At 42.1% G+C, this 14500-nt stretch overlaps 1 protein-coding gene and 1 long non-coding RNA gene across 2 annotated transcripts in view; one reads left to right on the top strand and one right to left on the bottom strand.

Moving 5' to 3' along the window:
* Positions 1-14500, top strand: part of LOC140471317 (uncharacterized) — a 47435-nt gene that overhangs the window by 22411 nt on the left and 10524 nt on the right. The gene's annotated exons all lie outside the window — the stretch shown is intronic.
* On the bottom strand, positions 3033-6268 carry LOC140471116 (tubulin alpha-1C chain). Its single transcript, XM_072567003.1, has 4 exons — positions 6107-6268; positions 4614-4836; positions 4346-4494; positions 3033-4108 (listed from the first exon to the last, which is right to left on the bottom strand). The coding sequence occupies exons 1-4, from the start codon at positions 6107-6109 to the stop codon at positions 3134-3136; spliced, it is 1350 nt and encodes a 449-aa protein (XP_072423104.1). The 5' UTR covers positions 6110-6268; the 3' UTR covers positions 3033-3133.

Here is a 14500-nt window from a genome sequence, read left to right as displayed (position 1 = left end):
GGGAGGGGACAAACTGGAAATTCAAGAAGGAAGTTAAAGGGAAAGAGAATTTAAGAAAGACAACAGAATCAACAGAGCAGAGAATTCCAGAAGGGATCATACAGTATGGTCAAGTGAAATAGGGATTGATAGGAAGGGTGAGGAGAGTAACAAATCAAAAATATTTGATATGAATGCACGAAGCATAAGAAATAAGGTGGATAAGCTCAAGGCTCAGTTGGAAATTGGCAGGTACAATATTATGGGGTTAACTGAGACATGGCTTCAAGTGGACAGGGCCTGGGAAATGAATATTCAAGGCTATATGTACTATCGAAAGGACAGACTGACAGGCAGAGGGGGTGGAGTGGCCCTTTTGGTAAGGAATGATATTCAGTCCCTTGCGAGGGGGGAACATAGAATCACGAGATGTAGAGTCAGTATGGATAGAGCTGAGAAATTCTAAGGGTAGAAAGACCCTAATGGGAGTTATCTACAGGCCCCCAAACAGTAGTCTGGATGTAGGGTGTAAGTTGAAATTGGCCTGTCGCAAAAGGTATTACTACAGTTGTTATGGTGGATTTCAACATGCAGGTAGACTGGGAGAATCAGGATGGTACTGGACCCCAAGAAAGAGAGTTTGTGGAATGCCTCTGAGATGGATCCTTAGAACAGCTTATACTGGAGCCTACCTGGGAGAAGGCAATTCTGGATCTGGTGTTGCGCAACAAACCAGATTTGATCAGGGACCTCAAAGTAAAGGAGCCATTAGGAGGTAGTGACCATTATATGATAAGTTTTAATCTGCAATTGGAGAGGGAAAATTGGAAGTGTCAGTATTGCAGTTGAACAAAGGGAACTATAGAGCTATGAGGGAGGAGCTGGCCAAAGTTCAAGGTTCAATACTCTAGCAGGGATGGCAGTGGAACAACAATGGCAGGTATTTCTGGATATAATGCAGAAGGTGCAGGATCAGTTCATTCCAAAGAGGAAGGAAGATCCTGAGGGGAGGCAGGGGCAGCCGTGGCTGATGAGATGTTAAGGACTGTATAAAGATAAAAGAGAAGTATAACATAGAAAAGATGAGCGGGAAGCCAAAGGACTGGGAAACTTTTAAAGAGCAACAGAGGATAACTAAAAAGGCAATACGTGGAGAACAAATGAGGTACGAAGGCAAATTGGCCAAAAAGATGAAGGATAGTAAAAGCTTTTTTAGGCATGGGAAAAGAAAGACTAAAATTGGGCCCTTGAAGACAGAAACGGGTGAATTTATTATGGGGAACAAGGAAATGGCAGAAGAATTGAATAGGTACTTTGGATCTGTCTTCACTGGAGAAGATACAAGCAATCTCCCAGCTGTAATAGGGGCTGAAGGACCTAGGGTAATGGATGAACTGAAGGGAATTTATATTCAGCAGGAAATTGTGTTGGACAGACTGTTAGGTGTGAAGGTTGATAAATCCCCAGGACCTGATGGTCTGCATCCCAGAGTATTGGAGGTGGCTGTAGAAATCATGAACGCATTGGTTACCAATGCATGCCAAAATGATTCCCAAAGTTCATGGTTACAAAGTTCAATCAGGTCATAAGTGGAAATGAGTTTGCAAGGAAACAAGCAGCTGTCTGCTCCCAACAAGCCTGGAACTGATAAGAACCTCAGCTAGCACAAAATACTGAAACAAGGCTGATCCTACAGGGCCAGGTGCTTTATCTCAAATTAACCCCTATATATTGTCCCTACTCACATCACAAGTGGCTGCATGTTCAAGGTTTTTAAAAAAAAACCACACCAAGTATAGGCCAACAGATTTGTTTGGAAGCACAAGCTTTCAGAATGCTGAACCTTTGAGTAGCTATGGTACAATATTAAGCTATATGTTGTATCTTAATGATCTTCTCCACAGCTAGCTGCTTAAAAAAAGTGCTCAAAAAAAACTTCTAAATAAACCAGTTGGTCTATAACCTGGTTGTTTTTTTTAAAAAAAAATCTTTGTCCACCTGAATCCAATACCAGCTCTTCCACATCTGGTGCACATGGAAATGTGACTGCAATAGGTATCATTTACCTACCATCTCACGCTTCTGAAACTGAAGAATATTGGAAAGGAGGTACTTCCAAACAAGTTACACAAGGCACTAGGGATTCTGGGTGATGTAGTAGCAATTGCCCCAACCTCTGGGTTTGAGTCCCATTCATGCCAAGTTGATTAAATAAAAACCACCAACTCATGGTAGACATTAAACTGCTTTAAGAGAAAGTAATCAAGCTGTTACAACAACCTTGCTGTTGTATGACACCCCTTCTGAGCTGTGGGTTTTTTTTTAAAAAGCCTTGATCTTTTATTCAAATACTTGGGCAAGGAGTTTAAAACAAAAAAAAAATCACAACACCAGATTATAGTCTAACAGGTTTAATTGGAAGCACACTAGTATGGGTGATGAGGTGATGCTAAGATACCAGCCAGGCCCCAGTCAATTGATTAAGGAACCCTTTTGTCACCACCTTTTGTCACAAGGGTCAACTAATAGAAAACAGTTTGAAGGAAAGGCTCAAGAGACACTTTGACCTTAAAACCTTTTACATCTACCGCAGTAGTAAATGCAGTATTGGCTATTGACCAAATTGTCCTGCAAACAAAAATATGTTTTACACTTCCACCAACTCCCTACAAGAGTTTAGATTAGATTCCTAAGTGTGTAAACAGGCCTTTCAGCCCAACAAGGCCACACCAACCCTCTGGAGAGTAACCAATCCCTCTCCCCCCTGAGAATTTTAGCATAGCCAATTCACCCGAGCACTCAGGAAACCTACACACATGGATAGAATGTGCAAACTGCACACTGGCAGCTGCCAGAGGCTGAAATTGAACCAAAACCCTGGTGCTGCAAGGCATCAGTGCTAACCACTAAGCCACCCAATATAAGAAAGTGTAGTTATAGTGTAAGGATAGGTAGTAAAGCCTACTTTCAGCTAGTCAAGATATATTGCACTTCATCCATTTCAGATGAACCCCACCACTGTCAGGAGACATTAAGACAGTCACATACAGTAATCACTTCAGGAAAGTTTTATTAACAGGTTTCACAGGAGAAAAGTAAGGCACAGAATCAGAATACAAATAAAAGCAGAACAAGACAACATTTAAGTCTGAACTCAATACTCCTCTCCTTCTTCTTCACCCTCAGCACTATCAGCACCAACTTCCTCATAATCCTTCTCTAAGGCAGCCATATCCTCACGGGCTTCCGAGAACTCTCCTTCCTCCATACCCTCACCAACATACCAGTGAACAAAGGCACGTTTGGCATACATCAGGTCAAACTTGTGGTCCAGGCGAGCCCAAGCTTCAGCAACAGCTGTGGTGTTGCTCAACATACATACAGCCCGCTGAACCTTGGCCAAGTCACCTCCAGGAACCACAGTAGGAGGCTGGTAGTTAATACCAACCTTAAAACCAGTGGGACACCAATCCACAAACTGGATGGTACGTTTAGTTTTAATAGTAGCAATAGCAGCATTGACATCTTTCGGCACTACGTCACCACGGTAAAGGAGACAGCAGGCCATGTACTTGCCATGGCGAGGGTCACATTTGACCATCTGGTTGGCTGGCTCAAAACATGCATTGGTTATTTCTGCTACTGTAAGCTGCTCATGGTATGCCTTCTCAGCAGAGATAACTGGTGCATAAGTGGCCAAGGGGAAATGGATACGGGGATATGGCACCAAGTTGGTCTGGAACTCGGTCAGATCAACATTCAGGGCACCATCAAAGCGAAGGGAGGCAGTGATAGAGGATACTATCTGACTGATGAGGCGGTTCAGGTTGGTGTAAGTTGGCCTTTCAATATCTAAGTTTCTTCGGCAGATGTCATAGATGGCTTCATTGTCAACCATGAAAGCACAATCAGAGTGCTCCAGGGTAGTGTGGGTTGTCAGGATGGAATTGTAAGGCTCCACCACTGCAGTGGACACTTGGGGAGCTGGGTAGATGGAGAATTCAAGCTTGGATTTCTTGCCATAGTCAACGGAGAGACGTTCCATCAGAAGAGATGTAAACCCAGAGCCAGTGCCACCACCAAAACTGTGGAAGACCAGGAAACCTTGCAGACCTGTGCATTGGTCAGCCTGTTTTAAAATAAACAGATACCACAAGCATATTAAGTACAGTGTATTTGTTACTCAGTAACTATTATTTTTATTGAATGTGGTTAATTATAAGCCTAGAACAAAAGACTTATTTGAAGACTACAAGAAGAAATTTTCTATATACAGAGTGGGCAAACAGCTCCTACACAGATTGAACAGTGAGTTTTAGCAAGGATTAAATCAAAACCTAAAAATGGGATTTAACAGCCAGCTCACCAATTTACGGATGCGGTCCAGAACCAAGTCAATGATCTCCTTGCCAATTGTGTAGTGACCACGGGCATAGTTATTGGCTGCATCTTCCTTCCCAGTGATCAGCTGCTCAGGGTGGAACAGCTGGCGGTATGTACCAGTACGAACCTCATCTAGGATGGTGAGACAAAATTCAGCAATTTATTAACATGTGCAATCGTGGGATGAAATTAGGCTCAAGCATAACTAGAGAAGAGATCTGAAGGCAACTGTCACCCATGCTATCACCTACCTATTACAGTTGGCTCCAAGTCCACAAACACTGCTCGTGGAACATGTTTGCCTGCTCCAGTCTCACTGAAGAACGTGTTGAAGGAATCATCTCCACCTCCAATGGTCTTGTCACTGGGCATCTGCCCATCAGGCTGGATGCCGTGTTCCAAGCAGTAAAGCTCCCAACAGGCATTTCCAATCTGGACTCCAGCCTGGCCAACATGAATACTGATGCACTCACGCTTTAGGAGAGAAAAGAAAATAATGTAATAAATTTAATCTAAGCATTCCACACTGAGTTAGTGCAAGCCAACATCTGTTGGAAAACAGATCGATGATCAAAATGAACTCCAGCAACAATCTCATCTTGGAAAATACCAAGCTTAAATCATAATCTGTGCAGTCACCAGTTCAAGTGTGCACAGTAGGTCTTTATTGTACAGCATTTTGCTGAGTCAGGGGATAAGTCATTTGGATCTATTTCAAATTAGAAGTTGCAGTACATCGATGCATGGGTGCGGAACATACCAGAGCCCAAACCCAAAAAGAGTTTGGAAGTTAAAGACTTTACAAGAAAAAAAGCACTGAAAACCCGGAGTGGAAACAGACAACAAACAAAAACTTCAATATTTTAAAGCCAGCAATGCAGGGCAGAGAGTGCCATTGAATTAGTTGTCTATGGTTGAGGAAGGGGAAAATGTACCAAAGAGCTTTTTTGTGCCGTTGAGGTCAGCCCGATCTCATGAATGAGCAATCAGCCATGTGACCGATTACTAATTACATCATCTTTCCACACGGAGATCATCCAGCAGTTCCTCGAGAAAAGAAATAAATCTCCGCAACATAAAACTGAAAAAAAAAGTTACATCTGAAGCTGCGTCGACTTCTGGTTAGGTCGATAAGGCGGACTGCAACCGAATGTTTCTTGATATAAAAAAAGCGCTCCCAGCGAGATTTTTTCAAAAAGTTTGAAAGGGGCTGTGGCTCGAAGATTGGAAGGGGGAGGAGTTATCCTAACCGCCGTATATACTTTCGAAATATTTGCAGCGTTCGGCGGGACAATGAGCGAGTGAATGCCGTTAAACCGCCTTCTGGGCGCCTCGTGCTCAACAAACTGCCACCATTTTAAACTTCCTTAGAGAGGGGCAGACTTCCTCATTTCAAATTCTCGTCGCCCAACACTCTCGTAAATTCGTTTTTTTAAAAAAAAAAATCGCCCCTAAAAAAGACATACCGGCGGGCCACGTAGAAATGTTAGAATTTAATTTATTTCCCCGGAATGAAATGTCCGGCCCAAGGCACCGTTAACTACGCAAAAGGCGGGAAAAGACCAAACGCCGGTAACGGACTTTTCCCTACATCACAGGCAGAGTTGAAAAAACCCGAAACACGGACAACTTTGACGTTTCAGTTTAAGAAAGGAAACAAACGAAAAATAAAATTAAGATGCAAATCAATAAATTTTTCTTTCCATTAACACTACACATTTGCGACCGACGACGGGGAGCTTACCATTTTTTTAAGTTTTGTGGTTTCAAACTTTTCTCTGGGTGAGAAAAACGATCTCGACTCGTCAACGCTTAAGCTCTTACAAGCTGACAACAAGGAGTCGCTGCAAGAGATCTCTAGCACCTCTCTGCGGGCGCGGCTGCTTTAATAGTCGCGCTGGCGTCATAATGGGGCGGGCCACGTCGGTGACGCGGTGACGTCTGCGCTGTGGGGAGGGGTGACTGCATGGCTGGCGGCAGGCCGAGATGCGTGATTGGTCCATTGCACACAATTCAAACAAAAATGCCTGAAAAAGGAAATGTGGCAGCAGGCGCGGGCCAACTTTGGGAGGGCGCAGTTCCGTTTCCGTTTCAAGGGTATTGTTAGCGTTGTTTTGACAAATGATTGAGAGCCAAAAAGTATTTTTTGGGGAGGGGGAACTTTCTAGCCAAAAATTTCTAACACAACTCTTAATATCTTTTACGCCGTTCACAATTGAATAATTAGGAACAAAAACAGTCATTTCTTGAGAAACTCAGCAGCATCTTTGTAGAGAAAACAGCTAACGTTTCTGGTCCAGTGACGGTTCTCCACCAATTTCTGTTTTTGTTTCGGACTTGCAACATCCGAAACATTTGCAAGGGTTTTATTTGGCTTGGCATTAAATAGTTACGATTTTATTAAGAACGTAACAGGAGTTGGCCATTTAGTTTATTTAGCTGCTCCCATTCAGTTAATTCATCACTGATCTAACTTCAACTCCACTCCCAATTAATTCCAGTATTCCTTGATTTTCTTAGAGTCCATGTTAATGTCATGTTAAAATTGTACAAGACATTGGTTCCGCCGCATTTAGAATACTGTATATAGTTCTGGTCGCCACATTACCAAAAGGATGTGGACGCTTTGGAGAGGGTGCAGAGAAAGTTTACGAGGATGTTGCCTGGTATGGAAGGCGCTAGCTATGAAGAGTGGTTGAGTAGGTTCGGATTGTTTTCATTAGAAAAAAAGGAGATTGAGAGGGGACCTGATTGACGTTTACAAAATCATGAAGGGTATAGACAGGGTATAGAGATAAGCTTTTTCCCAGGGTGAAGGATTCAATAATGAGAGGTCACGCTTTCAAGGTGAGAGGTGAAAAGTTTAAGGGGGATACACGCGACAAGTACTTTACACAGAGGGTGGTAGGTGCCTGGAACGTGTTGCCACCAGAGGTAGTAGAGGCAGGCACAGTAGATTCATTTAAGATACATCTGGACAGGTGCATGAGTAGGTGGGGAGCAGAGGGATACAGATGCTTAGGAATTGGGCGACAGGTTTAGACAGTGGATTTGGATCGGCTCAGGCTTGGAGGCCGAAGGGCCTGTTCCTGGGTTGTAAATATTCTTTGTTCTTCTTTCCAAAGCAAAAACTAATCAACTATCTTAAATAGAATCAATAACCCGAGCATCCAGAACTCCAGATAATCCCAGGAATGAAAAGAAGTCTATGTTGTACTTTCTCTAAAGTAAATATATCGTCCTTAAGTGAAGACACAGTATCCAGGTTTAGTATAATTGCCGCAAAAGGTCTTTAATCTAATACTCCAATCCCATTATAATAAAGACTAATGCAGAATTTACTTTCCTAATTGTTTGCTGTACCAGCACATCAGCTTCTGTGATGACAATACGCAGTTGCTCCTGACAACAAACATTTCCCAGCTTCTCACCATATTTTTAAATATCTGTTTTTTAAGTGGACAGCTTGACACTTATTCACATTATTGTTTATTTCCCAGGTCCTTGCCCAACTGCAAGCGTTTGATTAGATTACTTACAGTGTGGAAACAGGCCCTTCAGCCCAACAAGTCCACACCGCACCCGCCAAAGCGCAACCCACCCATACCCCTACATCTACACCTTACCTAACACTACGGGCAATTTAGCATGGCCAATTCACCTGACCTGCACATCTTTGGGGTGTGGGAGGAAACCGGATCACCCGGAGGAAATCCACGCAGACACGGGGAGAACGTGCAAACTCCACACAGAGAGTCGCCTGAGGCGGGAATTGAACCCGGATCTCTGGCGCTGTGAGGCAGCAGTGCTAACCACTGTGCCACCGTGCCACCCACGGTTGCCTTTAAAAGCAAAGACCTCAGAACAGATATTAGCAGATTAAGAGTCCAGATGAAAAATGCAGAAATACTGCATATCTTACTTAAACTGTCTGTCTATTATTTGTAAGGCAAATTCCTCCTTTCAATTGCATGTACTTTTCTCAGTGTACAGTACAGCATCAGATAGAACTGTATGCATGTCCTGTATGCATATCCCTTCTCTGATAAAACCCACTAGAAAACTATAAGCCCAAGTTGGGGAAGGGGGAGACAATATGAAGACACAGTTGTTTCAGCCCAACATTACAGATTCTGAGGAAAATTGACCTGACATATTAACTGTGTTTCTCGCTCTGTAGATGCTGCCAGATTTGCAGTGTATTTCCAGGGTTTGCTGCTTACGTTCCAATTTTTCTAATGGCTGAGCGGACAAATGGACCACGTTGTAGCGTTGACTTGAATCATAAAAACACTGATTTGAAGCATTAACCCTGTTTCTGCCTTCACAAGCAGTGCTTGGCCTGCTTATCATTTCCACATTTTCTGTTTTTATTTCAGATCTCCAGAATGTGTTATTTCACTTTTACAACTATCTTCAATGTCACTGAGCTGGGGAGAAACAAGTCAGAATTCTCTCTTGATTACTATCCAGTGACTCCATCCTGCCCAGCTGGAAGATGAGTACCCTTTGTGGTTAAAAAGCCTTCCTATACACCCTGGTTAATGAGCACTTACAGGAGATGCTGGAGAGTAGCCAGCAACCATTGAACCAAACCTTAGTCCGCATGAGTCAGGATGTGTCTGGAATGTAACAAGATCATTTGCATTTGCTGCAAGCTCTGTCCTGTGATCGAACAGAAATATATTTAATTGGATTTCAGAGCCCAGCAAATCCACAACGGAGATGACACCACAATTCCTAAAAATATCAACTAAATTGATACTTTCCTTCAAGTCTTAAAATGATTGAAGTAACATTTTGAGACCTATTTTAAAATAGTGTTAAGGACCGTCTGTCACTTTATTTGGGAAACACAAATGCAGCTTTGATGAAGGCAAATGTCTGAATGAGGAAATACTGGATCCATTCAAATCCACTCATTATACAAAGAGCTACCTGAATTGCTGTTGGCTTCAATATTGCGCTTTTATCAAAGTGATTGAGGTTTCTGCTCACCGCCCCAATTTCCTTTTAGAGTACTAGCGGGGCAATAATCAGTATATCTCAGTATGTATTTCAGCATTATCAACCCAGATGTGCACATGCAAATCCAATTCACTATCAAGCAATTCGAGCATTGCTTTTAATGCTGGCCACATATCATGAGAGACAATGTATGCTGGCCCTGCCAGCAACACACCCACTTCAATGAATAAATAGTAGGACTTCTCAAAAACCTTGGTAACCCTGTAAACAACCCTCACATAACCCAACTCCTCTACTGCCCCCACCTACTGCCATCATCATCACAAGCAGTCCCTCGCAGACCAGGATGACTCTTCCACTCTCAGGGTGAGTCCGTAAGTGACTGTACAGTGATGTGGCTACCACAAGCTCTGGTACACTTGGGGCAGGTGGTGGTTGTGGGAAGGAGTGGGTGGGCGGTGTGGCAGCAAGTTCCTTTCTCTGTTTTCTCTGGACATCTGTTTTTTCTCAACAGCAAGTCTCAAGGTGTTCGATGCCTTACTGGATGCTGTCCATCCACTTTGGATGGTCTTGGGCTAGTGATTCCCAGGAGTCAATGGGAATGCTGCACCTCGCCAGTGAGACCTTGAGGATATCCCTGAAGCACCTCCTCTGTCCACTTGGGGCTTGCCTGTCATTTCAGAGCTGGGAGGAGAGCACCTGCTCGGGGAGTCTCATGTCGGTCATGGAGACACCGTACCCAGCCCTTCGTATTCGATCAAGGTGGCGGGGGGTGGGTGGTCAGTGCCTCGATGCTGGGGATGGTTGAGGACGCTGGTGTTGGTGCATCTGTGTTGGTGTAACTGCTTCAGCACCTTGAGGTCTTTGCTGTAGACAGTCCAAGTCTCTGAGCCATATAGAAGGGTGAGACCCACCACAGCTCTGTAAGCCATGGCCCACTGCTGGCCAAGGACGGAGTGACTCTCATCAAGGCCCACCACCACATGCTGTAAATATGGAACACACTAACTGCTGTGGGAATTACATACATTTTGTTGACCAATATGTTGTGTAATTTTTGTGCCTGAGAGTTTAGTGTTGGCAAAACTTTCAGTTCAGCACTCAGTAACTGCAGGTCTTCCAGGTCAGTGCAGCTGAGAGTAAGCTGCTGTACCCTTTAAAAAAAGGACTGGTGTTGCCCTTCTTTATACCAGCTCAGTATGCAGGAAATCTTTTCACTTTGATGCTCCTATATTTTGGATTGTGGGGGTTTGACACGATGCAATGGTTTCCCATATTTGTGTTGATCCCTCACCCCAATGGAAGAATTATTTTAGCTCTGTGAAATTGTGGGGAGTTAGACAACATGACTTAAATAAAGTTTCAATTGGAAAAACGCCTCAAGAGAGGACGCATGAGAGGTGCTCTTGTATTCTGGGCAGACTAAGGAGACTTTCAACCATCGGTTCTGGCTGGATTTATGCCCTAGTTACAAAGGTAAAAGGCCAAAGTTTAATCTGCAATGTCACATGCAGCTCTTTCAAAGATAGCAGATTAATCAATCTATTGTATGTTTATAAGTTCAAAGGGATAAAATTAGAATAATCTTATTTGCCAGTCATAATCCCTTGTTTTCAAATTTTGACTGATCTATTTTTTAAACCTCACTTGCATTACTATGTTTTATTTGAAAAAAAATAATGTTTGTCTTTAAATTGATAACTTTGTCAGCCTATGCAATCACTTGAAATGTCACAATTTCTGAAGCTCACAAAGGTTTGCCTCTGCTACACCCATGGAATAAATAACTGGTGTAATCTGTAGAGCACAGACACAATCACTAAGCGCCCCCACACTTAATTGTTTGCTACATCTGCCTCCTCCATCCAACTTCCACAATTACCCCTGGTATCTACATGGAGAGACTGCAGTTGATTTCCTTAGAGCTGTAAAGGCTAAAAAGAGATTTCATCAAGTTGTTTTAAATCATCAAGAGTTTAGATAAATTAAGAAAATAGAAACTGTTTGCCATGGCTGAAGGTTTGACAACCAGACAACAAATAATTTAAGGAGCTTAGTAAATGTACCTGAGGTCACATGAAGTAAAAAGCTTTTTTTAAAACTGCAGTCAGTGGTTAGGATTTGGAATACACAGTGATTGATACGATTTCAATTGTAGATTCCAAGAGGAATAGCATAAATACTTGAAAAAGAAAAGAAATATAGGGATATGGGGAAAGAGCAGGAAAGTGGGACCAACTTTGAAAGGCCAAATGGCCTCCTTCTGTGCCGTATCATTGTATGATTTGACATGTCAAGTCAGTTCTGTTCCAAGTAATCATAACAACTGAAAGATGGATTATGCTTTAACCCAATTCACTTCCAGCTGAAAATAAGCTATAGTTGGAGAAGGGTGAATCACTCTAGCTGCTTGTTATGCTACTACTGATCAGTTATTCATTATCTTGCTCAATAGTAACACTTGATCTCCTAGAGAAGGCAAAGACAATAGGCATAATTGATTTTCCTCATTGCAGAAGTTTCTTCTATTGATTGTGGAATAACATTGGTGAAGATGATGGAAGTAGCAGTGAGTTGATTTATAGAATATCCTACATTCAAGCTGGGCTAGCACAGTGCCTCAGTGGTTAGCACTGCTGCCTCACAGTACCAGGGACGGGGTTTGATTTCACCCTTGGGTGACTGTCTGTGTGGAGGTTGCATTTCTCCCTTGTCTGTGTGGGATTCCTGCCACAGTCCAAAGATGCACAGGTTAGGTGGATTGGCCATGTTAAATTGCCCATAATGTTCAGGGATATGCAGGCTAGGTGGGTTAGTTATGGGAAATGTAGAGTTACAGGGACAGGGTGGAGTGGGTCTGGGTGGGATGGTGTTCGGAGGGTCAGTGTGGATTGGATGGGCTAAATGGCCAGCTTCCACACTGTAGGGATTCTATGAAGTTACTCACTATTTCATCCAGGCTATGCCAGTTGTTATACCTATCACCTTGTGGATGTGAAAAAAAATAATTGGGGCAAAAATACTGTGGAAAGCAAAATAAAAACAAACTGGAGTGCCAGCATATTTACAAATCATGGTCTGGGAATCCCTGGTCACCTTCATGTTTTTTCTCCAACTCTATTTGTTAACTATAGTCTTTTTTTATAATATATTTTTATTAAGAAAAAATAGATTTTTAAATATTACAACAAATACAAAACAATGCAATTCAAAACAGTACAAAAACAGTACAAAACTAAATCCAAATAATAAAAACAAATTCCCCAACCCACCCTCCTATACGAATGTATAAACATATATAGAGAAGTATAAAATTTTGAAAACACCTAAACTAGCTATTTAACTAAATAAATGAATACCTAACAACAAACAAATAAATAGTAATAACTCAGCCCAGCCATACAAAACACTCATACATTCACAGTTCCCCCTCCCTGGATATTGGACTCATGAAACACAATCGTTACGGTTATATAAAAGCCCTTGTTAGTGTGGCAGATAAATCTGTGTCCAGGTATTTCAAAAAGGGTTGCCATGTCTTGTAAAAATTCTCAGTTTTGTGGTGTACCATATTTGTGAGAAAATCCAAGGGAATATACTCCATAACAATCTTCCGCTAACCCGACAGGCCTGGGGGTTTTTCGGATATTCAACCTAGCAAGATATTCTTCCTTACACAGAATGTAAGAATATTGAAAAGTTTTTTCTTATGCGCGTCTGCAGGAAATACAATGGGTAAGCCCAAAAGAAGAGAAATAGGGTCCTTCTCCACCCCTACACCTAAAATCCTCTCCATTGCACCTGTTAAGTATTGTCAATGTTAAAGGAGTTACATAATGAAAATTGCCCAATTTAAATTTCAACAAGAAGTACAGAGTCTTGAAATCATTTATAATGCCATTTGTACTGGGAAAGAGGAATAAGTAACAGAGACAAGGTTTATATTCAAGGTCGGGAAGTCGTATATTAACCATGTCCCTGACCAGGATGATCTCTCCATTTTGAATGTGACTTTTTATTTCTTTTCAGAAACCCCTAAGAGTATCATGGTTCTGTTTTTTTCTAACACAGAGAATTGAATTAATGGTCAAGAGACACCAGTTCTGCACCAACTGTAGTAGCTAGGAGCCAAGAATGGTGGACATCGGGAGTAAGAGGTCGCCATGCATGAAGATAATGCTATTACAAATCCACAAGTAAAATATCCATCAGAATCATTTGTGTTTAAAAGGGGAAAACATTGATGAGGACAACGAACGGAATTCCATTATATTCTTAGCTGGTCACAGGCAGAACTATAGTTTAAGTTCCTGTGGGATGTTGTAGCCCAGAGCTATGAATAGTGACGATAGAGGCTTCAACGTTCTTTCCATTGCATGGCTGACCAGGAATTCCTCCTACTCTTACCACCTGCCACTGGAAACATTTGCAGGTTGATACACAACCTGTTATAAACACACCTTCCTTGGCCGTCAAATCCTAGAGGTGAGCCTCGAGCCCGGATTTTCTGTCTCAGAGGCAGGAAGACTAGCCAAAGGCCTCCCTTCATAATCTTTTAGTTTCTTGTATTTTACAAGATTAGTTTTGGTGCATACCTCTTAAAATGATCTGTCTGCCCTCACCCTAGTTTACTGCATGTAAAGACATCTGCAACTGGACAGTGCATAGACCGAATAAAAAAAAAACTACATGGTGTAGTATGAAATCTGACAAATTGCCACTCTAAGCTGTAGAACTTAATTTAATTAGATAACTGAACTTCAGAAAAAAAAGAAGTATCCACAATGGCGACCATGAAAGTTCTGGATTGTTATAATGGATAAGAACTACAGCACTACATGGAAAAGTTATGGGAGAAGGACTAGCTTAGTACAGGACTACCTTAGTACAGGCCAAATGAGCTTTTTCTATGCTGTAATCATTCTCTGAAACATTTGTGTCATGTTAAGGCAGAACTACAATGTACACAATTCCAGGCAACATATTGAAAGCAGGTTTTAAGGATAATACAATTCATGGAAGTTATGAAGTTATCAAATTCAAAAGTTTAAAGCAGTTTATAGTGATATGATCACACTATGAGAACATTGTGTCTGCTCGTTCACAAAGTTAAGCATGCAGCTATCTCTGTGTGTGGGCAGACTGTCACTGAGTCAGCAATGTGTGGAAT

The sequence above is a fragment of the Chiloscyllium punctatum genome, chromosome X (genome assembly GCF_047496795.1).
Source record: "Chiloscyllium punctatum isolate Juve2018m chromosome X, sChiPun1.3, whole genome shotgun sequence".
Lineage (NCBI taxonomy): Eukaryota > Metazoa > Chordata > Chondrichthyes > Orectolobiformes > Hemiscylliidae > Chiloscyllium > Chiloscyllium punctatum.
Note: the sequence above shows the minus strand (reverse complement) of the source record. Positions and strands in the feature narration are given on the sequence as shown.